The 22509-nt window shown below is 35.7% G+C and overlaps 1 protein-coding gene across 1 annotated transcript; it reads left to right on the forward strand.

Moving 5' to 3' along the window:
* The first annotated feature begins 897 nt into the window (after positions 1-897).
* Positions 898-22417, forward strand: LOC117331418. The gene is made up of 2 exons (XM_033890122.1): positions 898-1101; positions 13603-22417. The coding sequence occupies exon 2, from the start codon at positions 13716-13718 to the stop codon at positions 20550-20552; it is 6837 nt and encodes a 2278-aa protein (XP_033746013.1). The 5' UTR covers positions 898-1101; positions 13603-13715; the 3' UTR covers positions 20553-22417.
* Positions 22418-22509: the final 92 nt, after the last annotated feature.

Consider the following 22509-nt stretch of genomic DNA (forward strand, 5'->3'; position numbering starts at 1 on the left):
ATATAATTATTATACTAGAACATTCCTAGAAAATCTTCTTGATACGAAGCAAATAATATTGGAGTTATAAGGAAAAACATACTTTCAAAGATGGCGATCATGGCAGCCTTCTTGAATTTTATTTTCACTTAATACATATAAATATCTAGTCAGGACCTTCTAACTAATCTTTCAATGCGAATTTCAACGCTCTCGGTTAAAAAGGTTAACGGACGACGCACGCACGACAGACGCCGGACAATACCCCATGAACGTGAGCCTTTGGCTCAGGTGAGCAAAAAATGCATATCGGTTTTACTCCAGTTCACATCGGTAAATAGGATGTCACGTGTATAATGTCCCCGATGAGTAATTCGAGGGTTACCTCTTAGATGGAGACCTGGCCGAACACCTTTAACCCTACACCATTAACAGGGGTTATATACATCTATATCCCTGTGGGTATCAATGTTCCTAGTTTATCTGGAAGGCACATGTAATATTAATCTAATCATAACGCTTGACATTTCTGAATGATACCACTGAACCGTAAATCTGCTTCCGGCATTTTACATGTTGACGTCAGCCCAGAGACCTATCAGCTGCCTATATATACTAAATATAGGTCTCGGGTTTTACTATACTACAAAGAATTCCGAAATTGTACATATAAAACTAGAAAAGACATATGTTCTATCTGTTATAATATAAACATAAAGTTCTGTTAAATTTAATTGGATACCTGGCTGTTATCAATTTATTTGGTAAGAGATAACCTTAGCCTTGATCACCACACCAGCTTATAATTAATATGACCTGCTAGCGCTGTCAACCTTTGTTATAGGGGCCCCAGTGGATTTTCATAGTACCTGTATAGGGGCCAGAGTCATTGTTGATACAGATTTTTTTTATTTTAAATGGCCTCGATCGTTACATTTACCTGACGAACCTTATGGGTGTATTTAGTTATTTATAAGCCGAACTATCCGTTTCCTGTGGGCGAAATCTGAGGCAGACGTTAGAATAGCAGTGTGCAAATCGAACAAACCCCGTCATCATGTGTCGCTGGTTTCCGGTTAGGAAGTGTGCTGACCAACAATTTCTGCTGGGAAACATCATTAGGTAACTTGACATTTAAATTACTATAATGATCAATAGAAAACAATAATGTTGCAACTGTTGAAGAACTTGAAATTGGTGAAATGAGATAACACCGGAGATAAAATTCCTGCAAATGGAGATAACAATGCACGCAGTCGCCTAACTAACGTTATAACTTGCAGGTATCGCACAACTAAATTATTTTACTATATGTTATTACTAACGACTCCATCCCCCCAGTCGCACATTTGAAGTTCAAATAATGTAAAATTTATATCATATCAAGTTTGAAGATTTCTCTACCTGAAAATTATGTAATTGGATAGGTTTAATAGCATATTAGCCAGTTTCCTCTGGGCCTGACACCATATGAGGTCATTAAAACGATGTCTACGTATCATGTATGCAATATTTATCCCATATGTATGTCACAGACACAAATATATAGTATAATACGGTGTATAACACACAAAATACATGCCCATGTCGTTGTAGCACTTTTCTAGTCGTTTTTAAAAATGGCTGCCTAAAGGTTGATACAAAATAGTTGTCGTTATTTCAAACGGAACGAAATGATACGGACTTTGTTGTATTCCGCTTGTAGGACAAAGGTTGTAATCCATTTTTGTATTAACCGGCAAATCACGTGGTATTTTTACTATCACTAACGGCAGTATTGTCTGCTTGCGCTCTGCTCCGCTTCGGAAGAAGAAAACTTCATAATATGTGTTTGTTACGAAATTATTCTCATTTAATCATTGGATTATGGAAAGAAATATATATTGGACACCGTTGATCATTTAAATGTAAGTTGACACGCTATATTTTTGCAATAAACGAACTTTGAAAATTTCATCGTCAGCATCGGGAAAATCAGCTATGGGCAGTTAGAGGTTACACGGCGCCTGTCAAAAGTATCTCGCCGTGTAAAACCTCTAACATTGTTGGAGTAATGTCTGGTGTAGGCCAGAGCGCACTACCTATATGAAAACGTGGAATTTTCGACACCGTTTGATGTCGAGAAGAAGTGTAAACGCAGTAAAATGGGGCGTGAAATAGCATACCTTATATAGAGGATTGTATTATGATTAGTCAGTATCACCATATATACGAAAAAAATGAGATATTTATAATTAACCACAAAACACCCATTTTGTCCCAAATCAGTGTTCTATTCCGTCCTTATAAACCCTCGCTTTATGCTTATATCTATTATAGCTATAATAGTGATAAATTAATGAGTACCGACCTGTCTGGTTAGTAAATACTCAGTATACATAGAAAGTTTCAGCCTCGTATGAGCCGTAACCCTTCTATATCAACCTTGCCGGTGCTGATATTGTTTTATATTTAGAGATGAATTTATTTTTTGATACCACACCCGGAGTAACCTACATTTATTAGCCATCAGCCCAATACTCCTGAAAGATAGTCCGAAGTGTTTGCCAGAAACTAGGACAGGTGTCAGGATAGGGCTGATTAAGGATGTGATATTTAAAAATTAAATTGTCACATCAAAAACATTTTTCATATTTTTTTTTACCTTTGAAATAAAACGCTCAAAAAAATCCTTGATTCCAATTCCTCCAAAATCTCCATGCCAGTACATTGCTATCATTGTTTTAGGCAGATGACCTTGGACCACAATAATATTTCAAGGTCATTGTACATGAATGTAGTAAATATATGGGAATTTTAGGTTTGTAACTAAATATTTTTGCCTAGCTGATAATTAGCTGTTGCAGATCTAGAGATGAGCATAGATTTATACTGCAATATTTATTTTAGTGATAGAATTTTATTTTGACACTATTTCCATGTTTGTTTGTGTGCTATAGCCTAGGGAGTTAGTAGGCATGAGTGGTGTTATTTTTTTTTTTTTTTCATTTTTCCTGATAATTCAATGGGCCGATGATGGTTATAACACTAATAAGCAAGCCAAATCTGGAAGTGGCACCATCCGGATATTTATGTTAGCAATGTGTGCTTTGTATATCAAATTATTTTCCATGAAACCACATTTATTCCGTGCCACCAATATAATTGGTTTGTTTACATTTGGAAATTACTGGAAGGAATTTGATGTCTTCAAAGGGTGAGGGTGAGATATATCCATCATACTTCATCCATTGTCGTCCACTATTTACATTTTAAATTTTCAAGTCCCACCAGTCCCACACTGGAATTCAGCTAAAATTTGCCTTAAATGATCCTGAGACCCTGAGAAGGTCCTGGTGAAGTGTTGTTATCTTTTGGGTCAGCCTAAAATCCAAGGTGGCCACCAAGACGGCCATCTTGAAAACACATTTTTAACTTTTCTTGAGTTCTACTAGTGACGTTGAGGTAAAAATTGGTGAGGCTGTTGAGGAAAGGGAACCAAAAAATGTTATTTAAAAAAAAATTTTTGCTAATTTGTCATCATTCTTACCTGTCGGTAATTAGTAATGCTCTATTCACGTTAAAACCGTGCATTCTTATCCATGTTGTGTTTCTGTCTTGTTGTCCTTATGAAATCAATAAACTTCACAAATTATCATCAACTTATCGAATATATGTGATGAAATTAAACAAAATTTCGTATTAAGATATAAATATTGACTTACCAGACTAGTGCACACGACCGACACACAGGCCTGATCATGAGGATATACTAGTATAAAAGTCGGAATGGTCAGGATGTACAAGATTAAGTTTTTATCGTTGCCTTCAAGAAAACATTTTCGGTTTGAAAATTTACAGATATTTATCAAAATTTTAGATTTTAGATGTCAAAAAGTGGGGGGGGGGGCAATAGATATACCCCCCCCCCCCCCCCCCCCCCCCCCCACCCACACACACACACACACACACACACACACACACACACTTTTTGACATCTAAAATCTATAAAAAAGGAAAAAACTAACAAATTTTGATATTTATTTCGATTTCGATAAATATCTGTAAATTTTCAAAACCGAAAATGTTTTCTTGAACAATGGTTTTATTAATGTGTCATTTGAATAGATACATCCACTTATTCAGCTTGCATTCAATCATAATTTTGTTTCGTCTTTAACTGCATGTCTGCATTTTGCATTTACCGCTACATTTACCAATCACACGCTTCAACTTGACCAGTAACGCCACCTGTCGCGTCATATCCGGGAACAAAAGAAAATTATAAGGCTATGCCGAATAATATAAGGGCAATTTTCATCAAAGAAAAATTGAAGTTTGTATGAATTTCACTATTTTTTGTTTTTCACAATGTCACATTTTGTTGCATAGAAATTCCCAAATCAATTGACAATGGTGGAATCAAACACTCTTCATAGATGGAAGAGTCTTAAGGTGCTTTACCAAAATTGTAAATTTCATGACCCAGGGGTCTCACGTTTGCCCCTGGGGAGGGGGTAAACTTTGCTATAGTTTATATATGGAAATCACATTTTTGACTATAATTTGTTTGATTTCTATTGGAATTCATTCTAATTTGGTTAACATTATCAGCTTGGGATGGCAGTTTGAGGGTATGAACATGTTGCCCCTGACTGACCTCGAGGGGCTGATGGGCGGGGCTAAAAAGGGTCAAATTGACTGAAATTTCAAAAATCTTCTCCTCAATACCCAAATAAGGTAGAATCAAATACTCTTCATACTAAATTTATCAATTTAATGACCCTGGGGTCATAAGTTTGTTGCTGGGGAGGGGTTAAATTTTACTATAGTTTATATAGGGACATCACATTTTTGACTGATTTGTTTGATTTCTATTGGAATTAATTCTAACTTGGTTAACATTTTCAGCATCGGATGAAAGTTTGATGATATGTATAGCCCTAGGGGTTGAGGGGCGGGACCAAAAAGGGTCAATTAAATTAACTGAAATATTTCAAATCTCATGTGACCATTAAGGCCCATTGGCCTCTTGTTTATGTAGGCTTCCCTTCGTTTCTCATTTTATTATATATGTAACACAGTGGGTTTTGTGAGGTCAAAGGGTCATTTGGCTTTGTGCACTGTGCGTCTTGCTTTTTAGCCCACTATCATCAGATGCTTGGCTATTCAAATCGTCCTGCGTCATGATCAGTGGTCTGTCGTGCATCTGTCCATCCATATGTCCGTCACTCCGTAAACAATTCTTGTTATCACCATTTCAAATTTCATATGAAGCTTCCCCTTTGTCCCTGGTATTTTTGGACCAATCAGAAAAGATTGCCAACAGATAACCATCTTGGATTTTGACAATTAAAGTTTGTTATCGCTCTTTCTCAGAAAGTACTGAAGGGATATTTCTCAAATTTCATATGTAGGTGTGTAATTTACTTCCGGTGATCATGATAAAGCATGGAATGCAAGTGTGCGGATGTCAGACTGGAATGTGTTTGTACTGTGGACGGTAGTGGTTTGTTTAGGTAATGACCACTTTAATGTTATATTTTATGTTATCTTTTCTTCTTTTTCTCATTTATTCCCTTATCTCTTTTCTAACGCTCTTTACTTCGGGGGTGGAACTGGATCATATGTTCATATTAAGATATAAATATGACACAAATACAATTTTTGTCAGCTAATACTCAGGGCCTAAGAGACAAAATTAAACGTAGGGATGTTTTTTCTTATTTAAGGTCGACTAATAGTAATATTTTCTGCTTGCAAGATACACATTTTAGTGAAGAACAGGAAAAAATTATTAGAAGTGAATGGGGTTTCCAATGTTATTTTAATTCTTTTAAATCGAATTCTAGGGGTGTTGCTATTCTTTTTAAAAATAATTTTGAATTTAAAGTGCACAAAGAAAAGAAAGACGATACTGGCAATTTCCTAGCATTAAATATTGAGATTGAAAAATTTAAAATCACACTTACATGTATAAATTTATATGGTCCAAATAAGGATAACCCGGTTTTCTATGACACTCTTGTTGAAACGATTGAAAGTTTTGCTAATAGATATACCATTATTTGTGGAGATTTTAACCTGGTTCTTAATCCTAAGACTGACTATGATAAAAACTACAAGCATGTTAACAATCCTAAAGCTAGAGAAAAAATTTTGGAGATCATGGACAACCTTTCACTGGTAGATATTTTTAGAGAACAGAATGAAGATGTAAGACGATATACATGGAGGAAAAGCAACCCACTCAAACAGGCCCGATTAGACTTCTTTTTGATTTCTGAAAACTTAATTTCTAGTACTGAAAAATCCAAAATAGAACCAGGTTATAGATCTGACCACTCTTTTCCAACATTAGCTTTGAAACTAAACAAATTTTTCCCTGGTAAAGGAATTTGGAAATTTAATAATAGTTTATTACAAGAACAAGATTATTTAGATATGGTTAAAACCTGTATAGCTGAGACAAAAGAACAATACTGTACTCCAGTTTATAATTTACATAATTTGATGGATATTCCTGACAGTGAGATTGAGTTTGTTATTGATGATCAACTATTCCTAGAAACTTTACTTTTGCAAATTAGAGGCAAAACAATCTCTTTTTCTTCATTTAGGAAGAAACAACAAAATATTAGGGAAGACAATCTAAGAAAAATAATTCAGGAAATTGAGGAACAAGATGATATAGACACAGTAGAGTTAGAAGTTAAAAAAAGAGAACTACATGAAATTAGGGATAAGAAAATAAAAGGTAGTTTAGTAAGGTCACGTGCTAAGTGGGTGGAGGAGGGTGAGAAGCCTACTAGATATTTTTTAAATTTAGAGAATAGAAATTTTACATCTAAAATTATACCTAAATTAGAACTAGATAATGGAGATATAGTTACTCAGCAGGCAAATATTTTGAAAGAGGTCAAGAAATTTTATGAAAATTTATACAGTAATAACAATGAAATAGCAGATGTAAATTTGAATGAACTTTTAGAATCATATAACATAAATAAAATTAGTAAACAAGAATCTGACAATCTTGAAGGTCCAATCACATTGATAGAAGCTGGCAAAACTTTAAGAAATATGAAAAATAACAAAAGTCCAGGTATAGATGGCTTTACAGTTGAATTTTTTAAGTGCTTTTGGAAATATTTGGGTAATTTCATCGTTCGATCTATAAATTTAGGTTATAAACAGGGATCTCTTTCTATTTCACAACGACGAGGTATTATTTCTTGCATTCCAAAGGGAGATAAACCCAGACATTTTATAAAAAATTGGAGACCCATTACTTTGATAAGTGTTGTGTATAAAATAGCATCAGGTTCAATAGCAAGTAGAATAAAGACAGTGTTGGATAAAATAATTGATAAAGATCAAACAGGGTTTTTAGCAGGTAGATATATAGGGGAAAATACCAGACTAGTCTATGATATAATGCAGTATACAGAAGAAAATGATATTCCATGTATGTTTTTAATGATCGATTTCGAAAAAGCTTTTGATTCAGTGTCCTGGGAATTTGTTGAAAAAGTATTAATGTATTTTGGCTTTGGAAATAGTTTAATAAACTGGGTTAAAACTTTTAATAATAATTTAAGTGCTACTATTAATCAGGGTGGGAATCTGTCTTCTTTCTTCCAAATTAAAAGAGGCTGTCGTCAAGGCGACCCGATCGCCCCCTATATTTTCATCCTCTGTGCAGAAATACTAGCGATAAAACTCCGAAATAATTCAAAAATCAAAGGTATTGATGTTGATAACTGTCCCATACTTTTGTCACAATATGCAGATGATACATCTCTTGCTCTTGATGGTACAGAACTATCTCTACAGGAATCAATATCCAAACTTAATTTTTAGCTCACCTGCCCGAAGGGCAAGTGAGCTTATGCCGTGGCGCGGCGTCCGTCGTCCGTCCGTCGTCCGGCCGTCCGGCCGTCCGTCCGGCGTCAACTTTCCATTCAAGCAACTTCTTCTCAATAACCAAAAGGCCTAGAGACCTAATATTGGGCCTGTAGCATGCTGGGGTGAAGGGCTACCAAGTTTGTTCAAATGAATGACCTTGACCTTCATTCAAGGTCACAGGAGTCAAAAAGGCTAAAATCTTCAAACGACTTCTTCTCAACAACCAACAGTCCCAGGGAGTTGATATTGGGTCTGTAGCATGCTGGGGTAAAGGGCTACCAAGTTTGTTCAAATGAATGACCTTGACTTTCATTCAAGGTCACAGGAGTCAAAAAGGCTAAAAAAAAATTAGACGACTTCTTCTAAATAGCCAAAAGACCCAGGGACTTGATATTGGGTCTGTAGCATGCTGGGGTGAAGGGCTACCAAGTTTGTTCAAATGAATGACCTTGACCTTCATTCAAGGTCACAGGAGTCAAAAAGGCTAAAATCTTTAAACGACTTCTTCTCAATAACCAAGAGTCCCAGGGACTTGATATTGGGTCTGTAGCATGCTGGGGTGAAGGGCTACCAAGTTTGTTCAAATGAATGACCTTGACTTTCATTCAAGGTCACAGGAGTCAAAAAGGCTAAAATCTTTAAACGACTTCTTCTCAATAACCAAGAGTCCCAGGGAAATGATATTGGGTCTGTAGCATGCTCGGGTGAAGGGCTACCAAGTTTGTTCAAATGAATGACTTTGACCTTCATTCAAGGTCACAGGGGCCAAAAAGGCTAAAATCTTTAAACGACTTCTTCTCAATAACCAACAGTCCCAGAGACCTAATATTTGGCCTGTAGCATGCTGGGGTAAAGAGCTACCAAGTTTGTTCAAATGAATGACCTTGACCGTCATTCAAGGTCACAGGAGTCAAAAAGGCTAAAATCTTTAAACGACTTCTTCTCAATAACCAAGAGTCCCAGAGACCTAATATTTGGCCTGTAGCATGCTGGGGTGAAGGGCTCCCAAGTTTGTTCAAATGAATGACCTTGACTTTCATTCAAGGTCACAGGAGTCAAAAAGGCTAAAATCTTTAAACGACTTCTTCTCAATAACCAAGAGTCTCAGGGAGTTGATATTGGGTCTGTAGCATGCTGCGGTAAAGGGCTACCAATTTTGTTCAAATGAATGACCTTGACCTTCATTCAAGGTCACAGGGGTCAAAAAGGCTAAAGTCTTTAAACAACTTCTTCTCAATAACCAAGAGTCCCAGGGAGTTGATATTGGGTCTGTAGCATGCTGGGGTGAAGGGCTACCAAGTTTGTTCAAATGAATGACGTTGACTTTCATTCAAGGTCACAGGAGTCAAAAAGGCTAAAATCTTTAAACGACTTCTTCTCAATAACCAAGAGTCCCAGAGACCTAATATTTGGCCTGTAGCATGCTGGGGTGAAGGGCTACCAAGTTTGTTCAAATGAATGACCTTGACCTTCATTCAAGGTCACAGAGGTCAAAAAGGCTAAAATCTTCAAACGACTTCTTCTCAATAACCAACAGTCCCAGGGAGTTGATATTGGGTCTGTAGCATGCTGGGATGAAGGGCTACCTAGTTTGTTCAAATGAATGGCCTTGACCTTCATTCAAGGTCACAGGGGCCAAAAAGGCTAAAATCTTTAAACGACTTCTTCTCAATAACCAACAGTCCCAGAGACCTAATATTTGGCCTGTAGCATGCTGGGGTAAAGAGCTACCAAGTTTGTTCAAATGAATGACCTTGACTTTCATTCAAGGTCACAGGAGTCAAAAAGGCTAAAATCTTTAAACGACTTCTTCTCAATAACTAAGAGTCCCAGAGACCTAATATTTGGCCTGTAGCATGCTGGGGTGAAGGGCTACCAAGTTTGTTCAAATGAATGACCTTGACTTTCATTCAAGGTCACAGGAGTCAAAAAGGCTAAAATCTTTAAACGACTTCTTCTCAATAACCAAGAGTCCCAGAGAGTTGATATTGGGTCTGTAGCATGCTGGGGTAAAGGGCTACCAAGTTTGTTCAAATGAATGACCTTGACCTTCATTCAAGGTCACAGGGGTCAAAAAGGCTAAAATCTTTAAACAACTTCTTCTCAATAACCAAGAGTCCCAGGGAGTTGATATTGGGTCTGTAGCATGCTGGGGTGAAGGGCTACCAAGTTTGTTCAAATGAATGACCTTGACCTTCATTCAAGGTCACAGGGGTCAAAAAGGCTAAAATCTTTAAACAACTTCTTCTCAATAACCAAGAGTCCCAGGGAGTTGATATTGGGTCTGTAGCATGCTGGGGTGAAGGGCTACCAAGTTTGTTCAAATGAATGACCTTGACCTTCATTCAAGGTCACGTCGATCAAGTATGCTTAAATCTTTAAATGACTTTTAGTGAAAAGCCAAAGTGCAGAGAGACATTATATTGGTCCTGTAGCATGCTTTCAAATAACTGCAGGATCCATATATGAAAAGATCACTGCATTGCAGGTGAGCGATTTGGGCCCATTGGGCCCTTGTTATGCAAATATATCTGGATTAAAAATTAATATTTCTAAAACTCAAGTGGTTTGGATAGGTAGTAAAAAGTTTAGTTCTGACAAATTTCTTCCAGATCTGGGTTTACAGTGGGGAAGGGAAAATTTTACACTTTTGGGAATTGAATTCCATATTAATTTACATGAGATTCCAAAGCTCAATTTCGATAAGAAATTAACTAAGCTTAAATCTCTTATTAGATCATGGAACAGGAGAATTTTAACGCCAATTGGTAGAATTAACATTATTAAATCAATTTTAGTTTCACAATTTAAGTTAAATACTATTTTCTTTGAATTTTTATGGAATAGCAAAGTTGACAAAGTTAAAAGAGATGTAATTGTTCAAGACTACATTAATGGTGGTTTAAAAATGATAAATATTAAGGCTTTCATAGACTCTCTTAAGTTAGGTTGGATAAGAAGATTATTTTCTAGCACCTCCAAATGGCAAGCAATTATAAAAACATATGTGAATACTGATATGTTGATACAGTGTGGCTCAGACTATTTACAGCAATGTGAAAAGAAATGTAAAAATTTGTTTTGGATAGATGTTTTGAAAGCATGTAGAAAGTTTGTTACATCAAATGAAGTGAATATAAATATTAATTGTATAAATGCGTATCTGAAGGCACCATTATGGTTTATTGACAAAATTACCATGGACAAAAAGTCTGTTTTTTTCCAAGACTGGTATAAGAAAGGAGTTGTAAATATAAATGATTTGATAAAGGATCATAATGCGTGTACATTTTATACGTTTCAAGATTTTACACAACTGTATCGAATACGGACTAATTTTCTCCAATATCATAGTGTCATTTCAGCTGTAAAAAAGTTCAATCCCAATCCTGTTCTCCCCATGCTGGAAATAACACGTCCATTTATTCCAGTAAACTTTGAATTTTTTTTTAAACATTTCAAAGGGTCAAAACACTTTTATAACATTATGATCAGAAATAATATTGTGCCCTCAGGACAAAGAAAATGGAATTCAATTTTTGATAGAAGCAATATTTACTGGAGTCAGGTTTTCAAACTTCCGTTTATTGTAACTAATAACACAAAATTCCAATGGTTTCAATATAGAATCAATCACCATATTCTTACAACAAACTCTCTTTTATTTAAAACTCGAATGGTGCCATCGCCTTTGTGTACACTATGTAACTCAGAGATTGAAACCATTATTCATATTTTATGGGAATGTCAGGAGGTTCAAAATCTTCTTCTTAGCTTTGAAACTCTTTTAGATACACTCCTTATTCCTTTTGGTTTTAATAAAGAATCATTTTTATTTGGTCTTCTCACACAAAATGTAAATGGTAAAATTGATAATGAAATTCTCATTGTAATTAAACAGTACATATATAAAATGTGCTGTCTGCATAAGTCCTTAAATTTAAATGCTTTAATAAATACTATACAGGACTATTTTAATATACAAAGATGTGTAGCTTATAGCAAAGGAGGTATGTATAAGGAGAGATTTAGAAACGAATGGCTAAAATGGGAAAAATTAATTAGGTTATAGCTTTCATTTCATAATATATTTAAGTGACATGTCTCCTAGGCTCTAAAACACTAAACTGGTCAATAATTTTGCTTTGTTGCTCTGATAATATATTGTGATTTTTCCATCCCCTTTCTCTCCCTTTTTTGTCTATTTATCTTTCTATTTATGTATGTCAATACTGTCTGTATGTCTGTGTCTCTGTTTAGTCTGTCTGTGTCTTTCGGTCTAAGTAGGTTGGTGTTAGTCTATGTATCTGTTTGTCTGTATATGTCTGTCAGTCTTTTTGTATATGTCTGTGTCTCTGTTTAGTCTGTCTGTGTCTTTTTGTCTAAGTAGGTTGGTGTTGTTAGTCTATGTATCTGTCTGTCTGTGTGTATGTCTGTCTGTTTGTCTGTACATGGATGAATAGCAGGATAATAGAAACAGAATGTGTGTTTAATATGCATTTTCTTATATATGTATGTATACAATAATATATACAACATGTGTAGTATGTGTGCACTTGTATGGGTATATTTGAGTTGTAGTAGGTGCGGTATGTGGATATGTTTTCATGTAAGTGCTGTGTGTACATGCCAATGGATGGATATCAAAATAGTACATGTATGTGTAGTAAAGCATGTGTGCTCATTGTCATATGCAATAGTTAGTATATGACTATATGTAGTACGTATGAACATGTATATGTGTATAGTGTTGTGTACATGTATGTATATGTACTAGAACATTCATGTGTGTGGGAAGGTGTTTGTGTGGGGTGTGTCATTCTCATTCATCAGAGTTACTTCCCTTCGTTTCATATGTCACTCGGTCAGTACGGTGGTATAGCGTAGCTTGCGTAGCTTAGCAGACTCTGGGGGGCGAGAATGGGGGTGTGTTGGTGTGTATGTGTGTGTGTAAGCTTGTGCGTAGTAAATTATAATAGAAATACACATCAGTGCTGAAAGGTGTGAATGACCATAAAATGTAGATGTCTTGTGTTTGTTGATTATATATGTTTAACTGAATAAAATATAAATTACAAAAAAAAAAAATTTCATATGTAGTTTCCCCTTGGTGCCTAGTTATGCATATTGCATTTTGAGACCAATCGGATAACAACATGGCCGATAGGCAGCCATCTTGGATTTTGACAATTGAAGTTTGTTATATTTTATCGCTAATTCTCAGAAAGTACTGAAGTGATCTTTCTGAAATTTCATATGTAGGTTCCCATTTAGCCCTTGTTATGTATATAGTGCATTTTGGGACCAATCGGATAACAACATGGCCGACAGACAGCCATCTTGGATTTTGACAATTGAAGTTTGTTATCGCTATTTCTCAAAAGGTACTGAAAGGATCTTTCTCAAATTTCATATGTAGGTTCCCCTTGTTTGAACAGTACTAGAGGGATGTTTCTCAATTTACACAGATTAGTAACAGGAAGGGAAAAATAGAGAAAAGACATGGAACCTATAAAGATCATTCAATGGTGGGCGCCAAGATCCCTCTGGGATCTCTTGTATTTGACGGCTATGAATCTTTCAATTATGGGCGCAAAGATTCTTCTGAGATCTCTTTTTTCAATCAACCTATTCATTTTGATACAATTATTTTTGACAGGGGGTGGGTTTATATTATTCTGCCTAGACACTACATTGTTTGCAATGCTCTTAAAAATATCCCTTTTTACATTATAGCTCTTGGACACCAGGCAATGAATAGTGCAATTCTGGAATACGACGATAAGACTGGTCTGATGCGCAATGAAAAGGGTTGACTACTTGAGAACAGGAGAACATGTATTTTGAACATGGACTTCAAAAATACGGACAAATCTCTGGAAGGTGATGGGAGATATTCCATAGATTATATACCCCCAGTAATGGACCAGAGAGTTCTGTCAGGTTGTGATCTCAAGGAGGATCACAAGAGGAATCCTGATCAAAACAACTTTGGTAACACTGTTAAGTGTGCAAAGGATAGCGAACTGAGCCGCAACTTAGTAGGAACTACCAACAAATTAAATATGACAAATTCAGCGTCTGGGAGCATTCCAAATCACCATAGTCATCCTGTCGTTAAGCTTGAGGCTCTTGATCTTGACAGTTGGAGGAATGGATTTTTAGATGGAAAGGGAACAAATGGAGATTCTTCATTTGAACACGATCATACTGCCACTTATGAAAGAACAGAATTTAGAATGTCTGACATAGTACAAAGAGGTTATGACACGAAAACAATCTCACTGAAAATAGATACGGATTTGGAAGAACAAGATCAAGAGACTTCATGTGATGAATGTGCAACACTGACCAATTTCAAGAGGGAGAAAAAGAAATGTGGAAAATGCAGTCAATGCTTTTCAAACAATACAGACATACAGATGCAAACAATGCATCACAAGGAGTATACATGTGATGTATGTGGTAAATATTTCCATCAATTTGATCAGTTGAAAACACATTTGAAAAAGCATACAAATAATGTGAAAGCTAGTACACTAGCAAGTGTAAAAAGAGATGATATGAAAGTTAAAAGCCAACTTTTCTTAAAGAAGTGTCAGTTTTGTGATGATGAATTCAAATCAGAAAATTTACTCCTAAAACATACAAACTCTTTCCATGTCGGTCATTCATGTGACATCTGCCGACAATCAATTCCGGGGAAACTGATGTTGAATTTTCATAAACTTGCTCATGAGCACGAGAGCAGATCAGGCGAATTCATATGTGATTTATGTGGAGAAATCTTCAAAACGGTTGTCAGTTTTCATACACATTTGAAGATTCATGAGGATAAAGAACGACCATTCAGATGTGACATTTGTGGAAGAGGATATGTTGGATACCGGATGTTGAAGAGACACTTGCGTGAAAGTCTTCATACAGATCAAGCTTCACAGAATAAATCCCCTTTATTTGATAACCACACGAATTCTCAAGCAAAAAACCAAAAGAGGAAAAAGCTGTTTAAATGTGGGACCTGTGGCGGGGATTTCTTAAATCAATGTAATTTAGATAAACATCGTGAAACTCACTTCTCTGCATCATTAATTCTTCCTTGTAGTGATACGTCTGATTTGAGTTGTGACAAGTGCGACAAGACATTCAAAACCAAATCAACTCTTAAAAACCATATTGACAATGACCATGTGACTAAACATTGTACCGTTTGTGGTGAAGAATTTCCGAAAGGGAAGATGAAAAATCACATGACTACACATCTAGAAAAACAGAGATGTAATGTATGTGGGAAATACTATTCTGGAATAGTAGGCAAAACCCGACACATGCAGTGTCGTGATGGACTGGTAAAGAAAAAGGAGAAAAATTTCAGTTGCGAGATTTGTGATAAAACATTTTTGTTGAAGAGAGGCTTAGTTCTCCACAGGAAGGTTCACGAAAAAACATATATAAAACGGCAAAAGAAAGCCCCAAATAACAAACAACTATTATTACAGAAGTGTCAGCTTTGTGGTGATGAATTCCAATCACAAAATGTACTCAAAAAGCATACAAACTCTTTCCATGTCGGTCATTCATGTGACATCTGCGGACAATCAATTCCGGGGAAACTGATGTTGAATTTCCATAAACTTGCCCATGAGCATGAGAGCAGATCAGGCGAATTCATATGTGATTTATGTGGAGAAATCTACAAAACGGTTGTCAGTTTTCATACACATTTGAAGATTCATGAGGATAAAGAACGACCATTTAGATGTGACATTTGTGGAAGAGGATATGTTGGATTCCGGATGTTGAAGAGACACTTGCGTGAAAGTCTTCATACAGATCAAGCTACACAGAATAAATCAAATTTATTTGATTACCACACGAATTCTCAAGGGAAAAACCAAAAGAGGAAAAAGCTGTTTAAATGTCGGACCTGTGGCAGGGGTTTCTTAAATCAATGTAATTTAGATAAACATTGTGAAACTCATTTCTCGGCATCATTAATTCTTCCTTGTAGTGATACGTCTGATTTGAGTTGTGATAAGTGTGACATGACATTCAAAACCAAATCAACTCTTAAAAACCATATTGACAATGAACATGTGACTAAACATTGTACCGTTTGTGGTGAAGAATTTCCGAAAGGGAAGATGAAAAATCACATGACTACACACCTGGAAAAACAGAGATGTAATGTATGTGGGAAAGACTATTCTGGAATAGTAGGCAAAACCCGACACATGCAATGTCGGTATGGGCTCAAAAGGGAGAAAAATTTCAGTTGCGAGATTTGTGATAAAAAATTTTTGTTGAAGAGAGGCTTAGTTCTCCACAGGAAGGTTCACGAAAATACATATATACAACAGCATTTGGAAGCTCCAAATAACAAACAACCATTATTACAGAAGTGTCAGTTTTGTGATGATGAATTCCGATCACAAAATGCACATCAAAAGCATAATAATTCCTTTCATATCAGTCTATTATGTGACATCTGTGGAAAATCGATTTCGGGGAAACTGATGTTTGATTACCATAAACTTGCTCATGAGCATGAAAGCAAGTCAAGTAAATTCATATGTGATTTTTGTGGGGAAATTTACAAAACGGTTGTCGCATTCCAAGCTCATCTGGAGATTCATGAGGATAAAGAACGACCGTTCAGATGTGACATTTGTGGGAGAGGATATGTTGGATACCGGATGTTGAAGAGACACATACGTGAAAGCCTTCATACAAATCAAGATAAGCAGGGAACATCCAAGTTTTCTTGTAAGGTATGCAACAGAAAATATAGCGATAGCAATTTACTTGAAAAGCACATGAATTCTCACAAGGAGTCGCAAAATAGACAAAAACTGTTTAAATGTGAGACCTGTAACAGAGATTTCTTGTATCAAGGTAATTTAGATAAGCATCGTGAAACTCACTTCTCAGCATCATTAATTCTTCGTTGTAGTGATACGTCTGATTTGAGTTGCGATAAGTGTGACAAGACATTCAAGACCAAATCAACTCTTAAAAACCATATTGACAATGAACATGTGATTAAACAGTGTACCGTTTGTGGTGAAGAATTTCCGAAAGGGAAGATGAAAAATCACATGATTACACACCTAGAAAAACAGAGATGTAATGTATGTGGGAAAGACTATTCTGGAATAGTAGGCAGAACCCGACATTTGCAATGTCGTAATTGGCTGGTAAAGAAAAAGGAGAAAAAATTCAGTTGCGAGATTTGTGGAAAGTTGTACATGTCACAGAAAAGTTTATATTTCCACAAAAAGTATCATAACAACGAAAAACCTCGAAAACCACGCGTACGCAAAATACTTCAACAAGCCAAGTTCATGAAAAAGTGTCAATTTTGTGATAAAATAGTCACGTCAGAAAATGTACTCGAAAAACATATGGACTCTTTTCATGTAGCTTACCCATGTGGCATCTGTGCACAATATGTTACAGGGAGATTAATGTTGGATTTCCACAAACTTGCCCATGAGCACGAGAACAAGTCATGTGACTTTTGTTGTGATTTGTGTGGAGAAATATACAAAACGGTGGACAGCTTCCGAACACATCTAGAGATTCATAAGGATGAAGACAAGACCTACATTTGTGAAATTTGTGGGAAAGCATATAATGGATTTCGTAAGTTAAAGCGACATATACGAGAAACTTTGCATACGGATGGAAATATGCAAGTGACTTCAAAGTTTTCTTGTGTTGTATGTGGGAAAATATTTACAGAAAACAGTCTGCTCAAAAAGCACTTAAAATATCATAGGAATAGAAAATTGCTGAATTGTGGAACGTGTGGTAAAGAGTTCGTTTACCAAAGTGCTTTAGATAGACATTTAGAAACTCACCTAGGAACATCATCAACTCTGAAATGCGACAAGTGCGACAGGACATTCAAGAAGAAACACTTCCTTGAAAATCATGTACAGAATGAACATGTACTCAAATCTTGCTACATTTGTGATAAGGAATTTCCGAAAGGTAAACTGAAATATCACTTAGCCACGCATCAGGAAAACCAAAAATGTGATGTTTGTGGGAAAATTTGTTCCGGACTGAGAGGAATCAAGCAACACATGAAATTTCATCATGCCTTAAACGGAGAAAAGAACTTCAGTTGTCGTATTTGCGGAAAAAAATTCTTAGTACAGAGATGCTTAAATCGCCATATTGACTTGCACAAAACCAGGTTCAGATGTAAAATATGTGGCCATGGTTTTTCAGTTCAACAGCATCTACAGAGGCATTTAACAGGAGTTCATTTTAAACCCGAGGAGACATGTCAAATTTCCCACAGTGCATTTAAATCAGAACACTTACCCCAAACGCATATGAATTATGTTCATTCCATACACTCGTGTGAAACCGCTCACAAAACAAAAGCAGTGACAATAAATGAGTGTGACAAGGCTTCATTGACAGAACACGCTCCGAAAAGCCATGAAGATAAGTTTACTCAATCATCTGACCTATGTGATAAAGAAAAACGAGACATGAAACATCCAAGTGTTACACAGCAGGCAAGACAGATATGTGATATTTGTGACCTGTATTTTTCTGGAACAGAAGAACTCGAACGACACGTTGAATCACAGCACAAATATGTTATGAGTGAAATGCAGAAAAGTACGACAGAATGTTACGTTTGTTATCGTTCTTTCCCAAGTGAAAGATCTTTACAAGTACATATGCGACGTCACAGTACAAAAGCCTCCACTGAAAAATGTCAACTTTGTGAATCTACATTCAAATCTGGGAATTTGCTTCATAAGCATATAAACTTCTTTCATACCATGCACACGTGTGACATCTGTGGGCAATCCATCCAGGGGAAGCGGGTGTTGGAATACCATAAACTTGCTCATGAGCACGAAAACAAGTCACTCGACTTTCATTGTGACATATGTGGAGAAATTTACAAAAAGGCTGACAGCTTTCGAACTCATCTCGAGATTCATAAAGACGAGGAAAGGCCCTATGTGTGTGAAATTTGTGGGAAAATGTATGTTGCATTTCCCATGTTGGCGAGACATTTCCAATTAAAAGATTTTCATTTAGACCGAATGAAAGATTTTTCCTGTGACATTTGTGGAAATGATTACGCTGAAAGTCGTTTACTTGAAAAACACAAGAAAAGTCACGAAAGGAAGAAAACCCTTTTTCAATGTGAAATTTGTGGAAAAGGTTTCACTAGACAAAATTCGTTAGATCTACACATTAAAAAGCACGAAACAATAGAATCAAGTTGTGACAAGTGTAACAAGACATTCAAATCAAAATTCTCTCTTAAAAACCACATTGATAATGAACATATAACTAAACTATGTGCCATTTGTGGTGAAGAATTTCCGAAAGGGAAAATGAAATATCACATGACTACACACCAGGAAAAACAGGCCTGTGGCGTATGTGGAAAATATTATTCCAGAAAGGGGCTCGAAATGCACATGAAACTTCACAAGAGGGTTCTAAAGAAAATAAAGAAATTCAGTTGTGAGATCTGTGATAACAAGTACACGTCTAAGATCGGCTTAAATAACCACAAGAAGATTCACGAAAAGTCATCAAAATGTAACTTTTGCGGTCAATACTTTTCACGGAGTCATTTACAAAAACATATAAAAATCCACAGTCGGTTGTCATCAGTTAGATGTCATCTTTGTGATCAGACATTCAGAATTGAAAGCAGACTGCGAAAACACATGGAGTCATTTCATGATGTTCACTTGTGTGATATCTGTGGAGAGTCTGTCATGGAGAAACGTTTGTTGGCTTATCACAAACTTGCTCATGAGTACGAGAGCCAATCACATGACTTCATCTGTAATACATGCGGAGCAATTTACAAAACGGTTCACAACTTCCGAACACATATTGCGATTCATAAGGATGAAAACAAGCCCTATATGTGTGAAATTTGTGGGAAAGCTTATACTGGATTTAAAGTATTACAGAGACACTTGCAAGAGAAGAACTTCCACAAAAATGTAACTTCACAGGAACACTCAATGTTTACTTGTTATAAATGTGGGAAAAGTTACCGCGAAAGCAATACCCTTGAAAAGCATGTCTTGGAAGATCACAAAAAGACAAGCCTATTTAGATGTACGAAATGTGGCAAAGGTTTCTCTCAACAAATATCTTTGGATCGCCATTTAAAAATTCACACAATTGTTAAGTGCGAAGAGTGTAACAAAACATACTATACAGAATATGCTCTGAAAAAGCATGTAGCCAACGCACATGTAAAGGGCCCTTGTGATATTTCTAGTAAATCGATGATTAAAGGAAGACTGAAAAGACATAAAAATACACACGAGGAAAAACATCAATGTGACATATGTGGAAAATATTATCATGGAGTTAAAAGTATCAAAAGGCACATTAAATCTCATACAAAAGAAATACAGAGGTTCACTTGTAGGGTTTGTGGTAAAAAATACGTGTCGGAGGAGAACTTTAGAACCCACACTAGATATCATCAACGATGGACCAGGTGTAGCATATGCAGTCGCTATTTTCCGTGGACATTTATGCTTTTGAAGCATATGGCAACGCACAATAAACAGAAACTCGCGGTGAAATGTGAATATTGTGATAAAACATTCAAAACAAAAGGCGTTCTGCAAAATCATATAAGGACATTCCATAGCCCTGATTATTGTGCTTGAAACACGTCTATTATACATTGTATGTGCTAAAATGAACATAATGATTGAAACCGGCAGTATCTACATCAATCGTATAATTATATTTTGGCCTAGTAAATGTTCGGGGAAGAGTTGTATGGGTTTCATTATAAGATTCACTGGTACCCAATACGCAATCTCGCAGCTCCTTTGAATAGTGACACTGGTTATATTCTGTTCCTTTCAACTGTAAAATGTAAAAAGTTCAATTTAAAAAAAAAACACCAAAAAACCAAAAAAAACATCACCCCACCCCTACCCCAACCCAACATTTCTTCATTTTAATATATTTGCTTGGTCACTGATTGGTGCAGTTTCACATCCAATAATCATTACATTATACTGTATTTCTAGATTCATATGTAAAAGTGATATTTGCTTCATGTCTATCTAAAGCAGCAGAGGTCAAAATGTAAATATACAAACAGCTTATTCTGAAAAACCAAAAAACTGAGTATATATCATCAGCAGCATACTGTGAAAAGAGCTATACAATGTCTTCAAACTATTGGTCGACCTAACTTGGTCATATCTATTAATCAGTAAATGTATTGCTACGTTCGTTAGTAAGGTAATATAATTTAAGAACATATTTTTAACGTCAGGATGCCCTTGGCACCTGCCGTTATAGTCGTGGTGGGTAAATTTTGTTAGTCACACTTGTTTCTGGATAACAACTTCTCTTTTCTGTAATACACAAATGATATACATCCGCAGTCTAATATAGTGCCTATTTTGACATAAATTATTCACACGATTTAACTAATGGTTTCCATTGTTTACTGAAATTATTTAAAGGGAAATATGAATGTTTGGTATTCTAGACTAATTTAGATTATAACCATAAACATTTACTCACCAGTATATGCCATTTTGTTGGCGTAGGATTACGTAGTTCTGTCTCAATCCTGCCTTGAAAAGTTTACACGCAGCTTTACTGATTCAGAAGTACAAATGTATATCAATAATTTTCCACAAGTACAAGACAGAGGAAGAACCATACTCAGCTATTGGAAAGTTGTCAGCAGATATATATATGTTATACTTGTTTTCTTTAATATATATATTGAATAGGAATAACCTGATTAAGACATTTCATCTAATTAAAATGTAGTTGTCTGACAATAGAATACAATTTTAAATTTATTATTATATGGCCTCAAACCCTGACGTTTTAGGGCCTTTGGCCCTTTGATTTATTTATTTTCAAATGCATCACACAATTTATGCAATACTCATGTATCATATATCCTTGCATACAATGTATAACTAAACATGATTGTTTGAATCAAATGATCAACAAAGTTTTTAATATAACCTTGTAGATATCTTGAGAAAGTGATATGTATGTAAATTATGGGCACAAGCGCATATACGTGTCATGACCTCTATTAAGGGAAAAAGTGTAATTTGAGGCCCGACGCAACAGGAAAAAAACAAGCACAGAAAGGTGTAATGACATTTATAAATGAAAAAAAGTGTAATTTTAGGCCCGACTCAACATGAAAAAAAAGGGGGGGGGGGGGGGGGGAACATGCACAGATAGGTGTAATGACATTTATTAAGGGGCAAAAGTGTAATCTGAGCTTGTTTACATTCATGAGCAGGATTAAAACTATATAGAACGAGGTCAGTGTCAAAATGTGATATATTGTATCTAGCTGTTGGAGCTGTCGGATGTAGTTCTTGTATGAGGATAATGTCAGAATTGCAGCCATTGTAGCATATGAGTGTTTAGCTGTTCTTTATTTTTTTTCTTCCTTTTTTTCAAAATAAGGATTTTGTGTACTTTTAATTCAAATTAAATATGATTTTTCAGACTATTAAAATTTAGTTCTACTCTTAAATGTTTGTTTTTGTATATGTATTGCTTTATAATAAGTAATATCAAGTTATTTAAGACAATTTTCATGTATTAATTTATGTGTTTACCAAAGAC

The sequence above is a fragment of the Pecten maximus genome, chromosome 7 (assembly GCF_902652985.1).
Source record: "Pecten maximus chromosome 7, xPecMax1.1, whole genome shotgun sequence".
In the NCBI taxonomy this organism is placed as follows: Eukaryota; Metazoa; Mollusca; class Bivalvia; order Pectinida; family Pectinidae; genus Pecten; species Pecten maximus.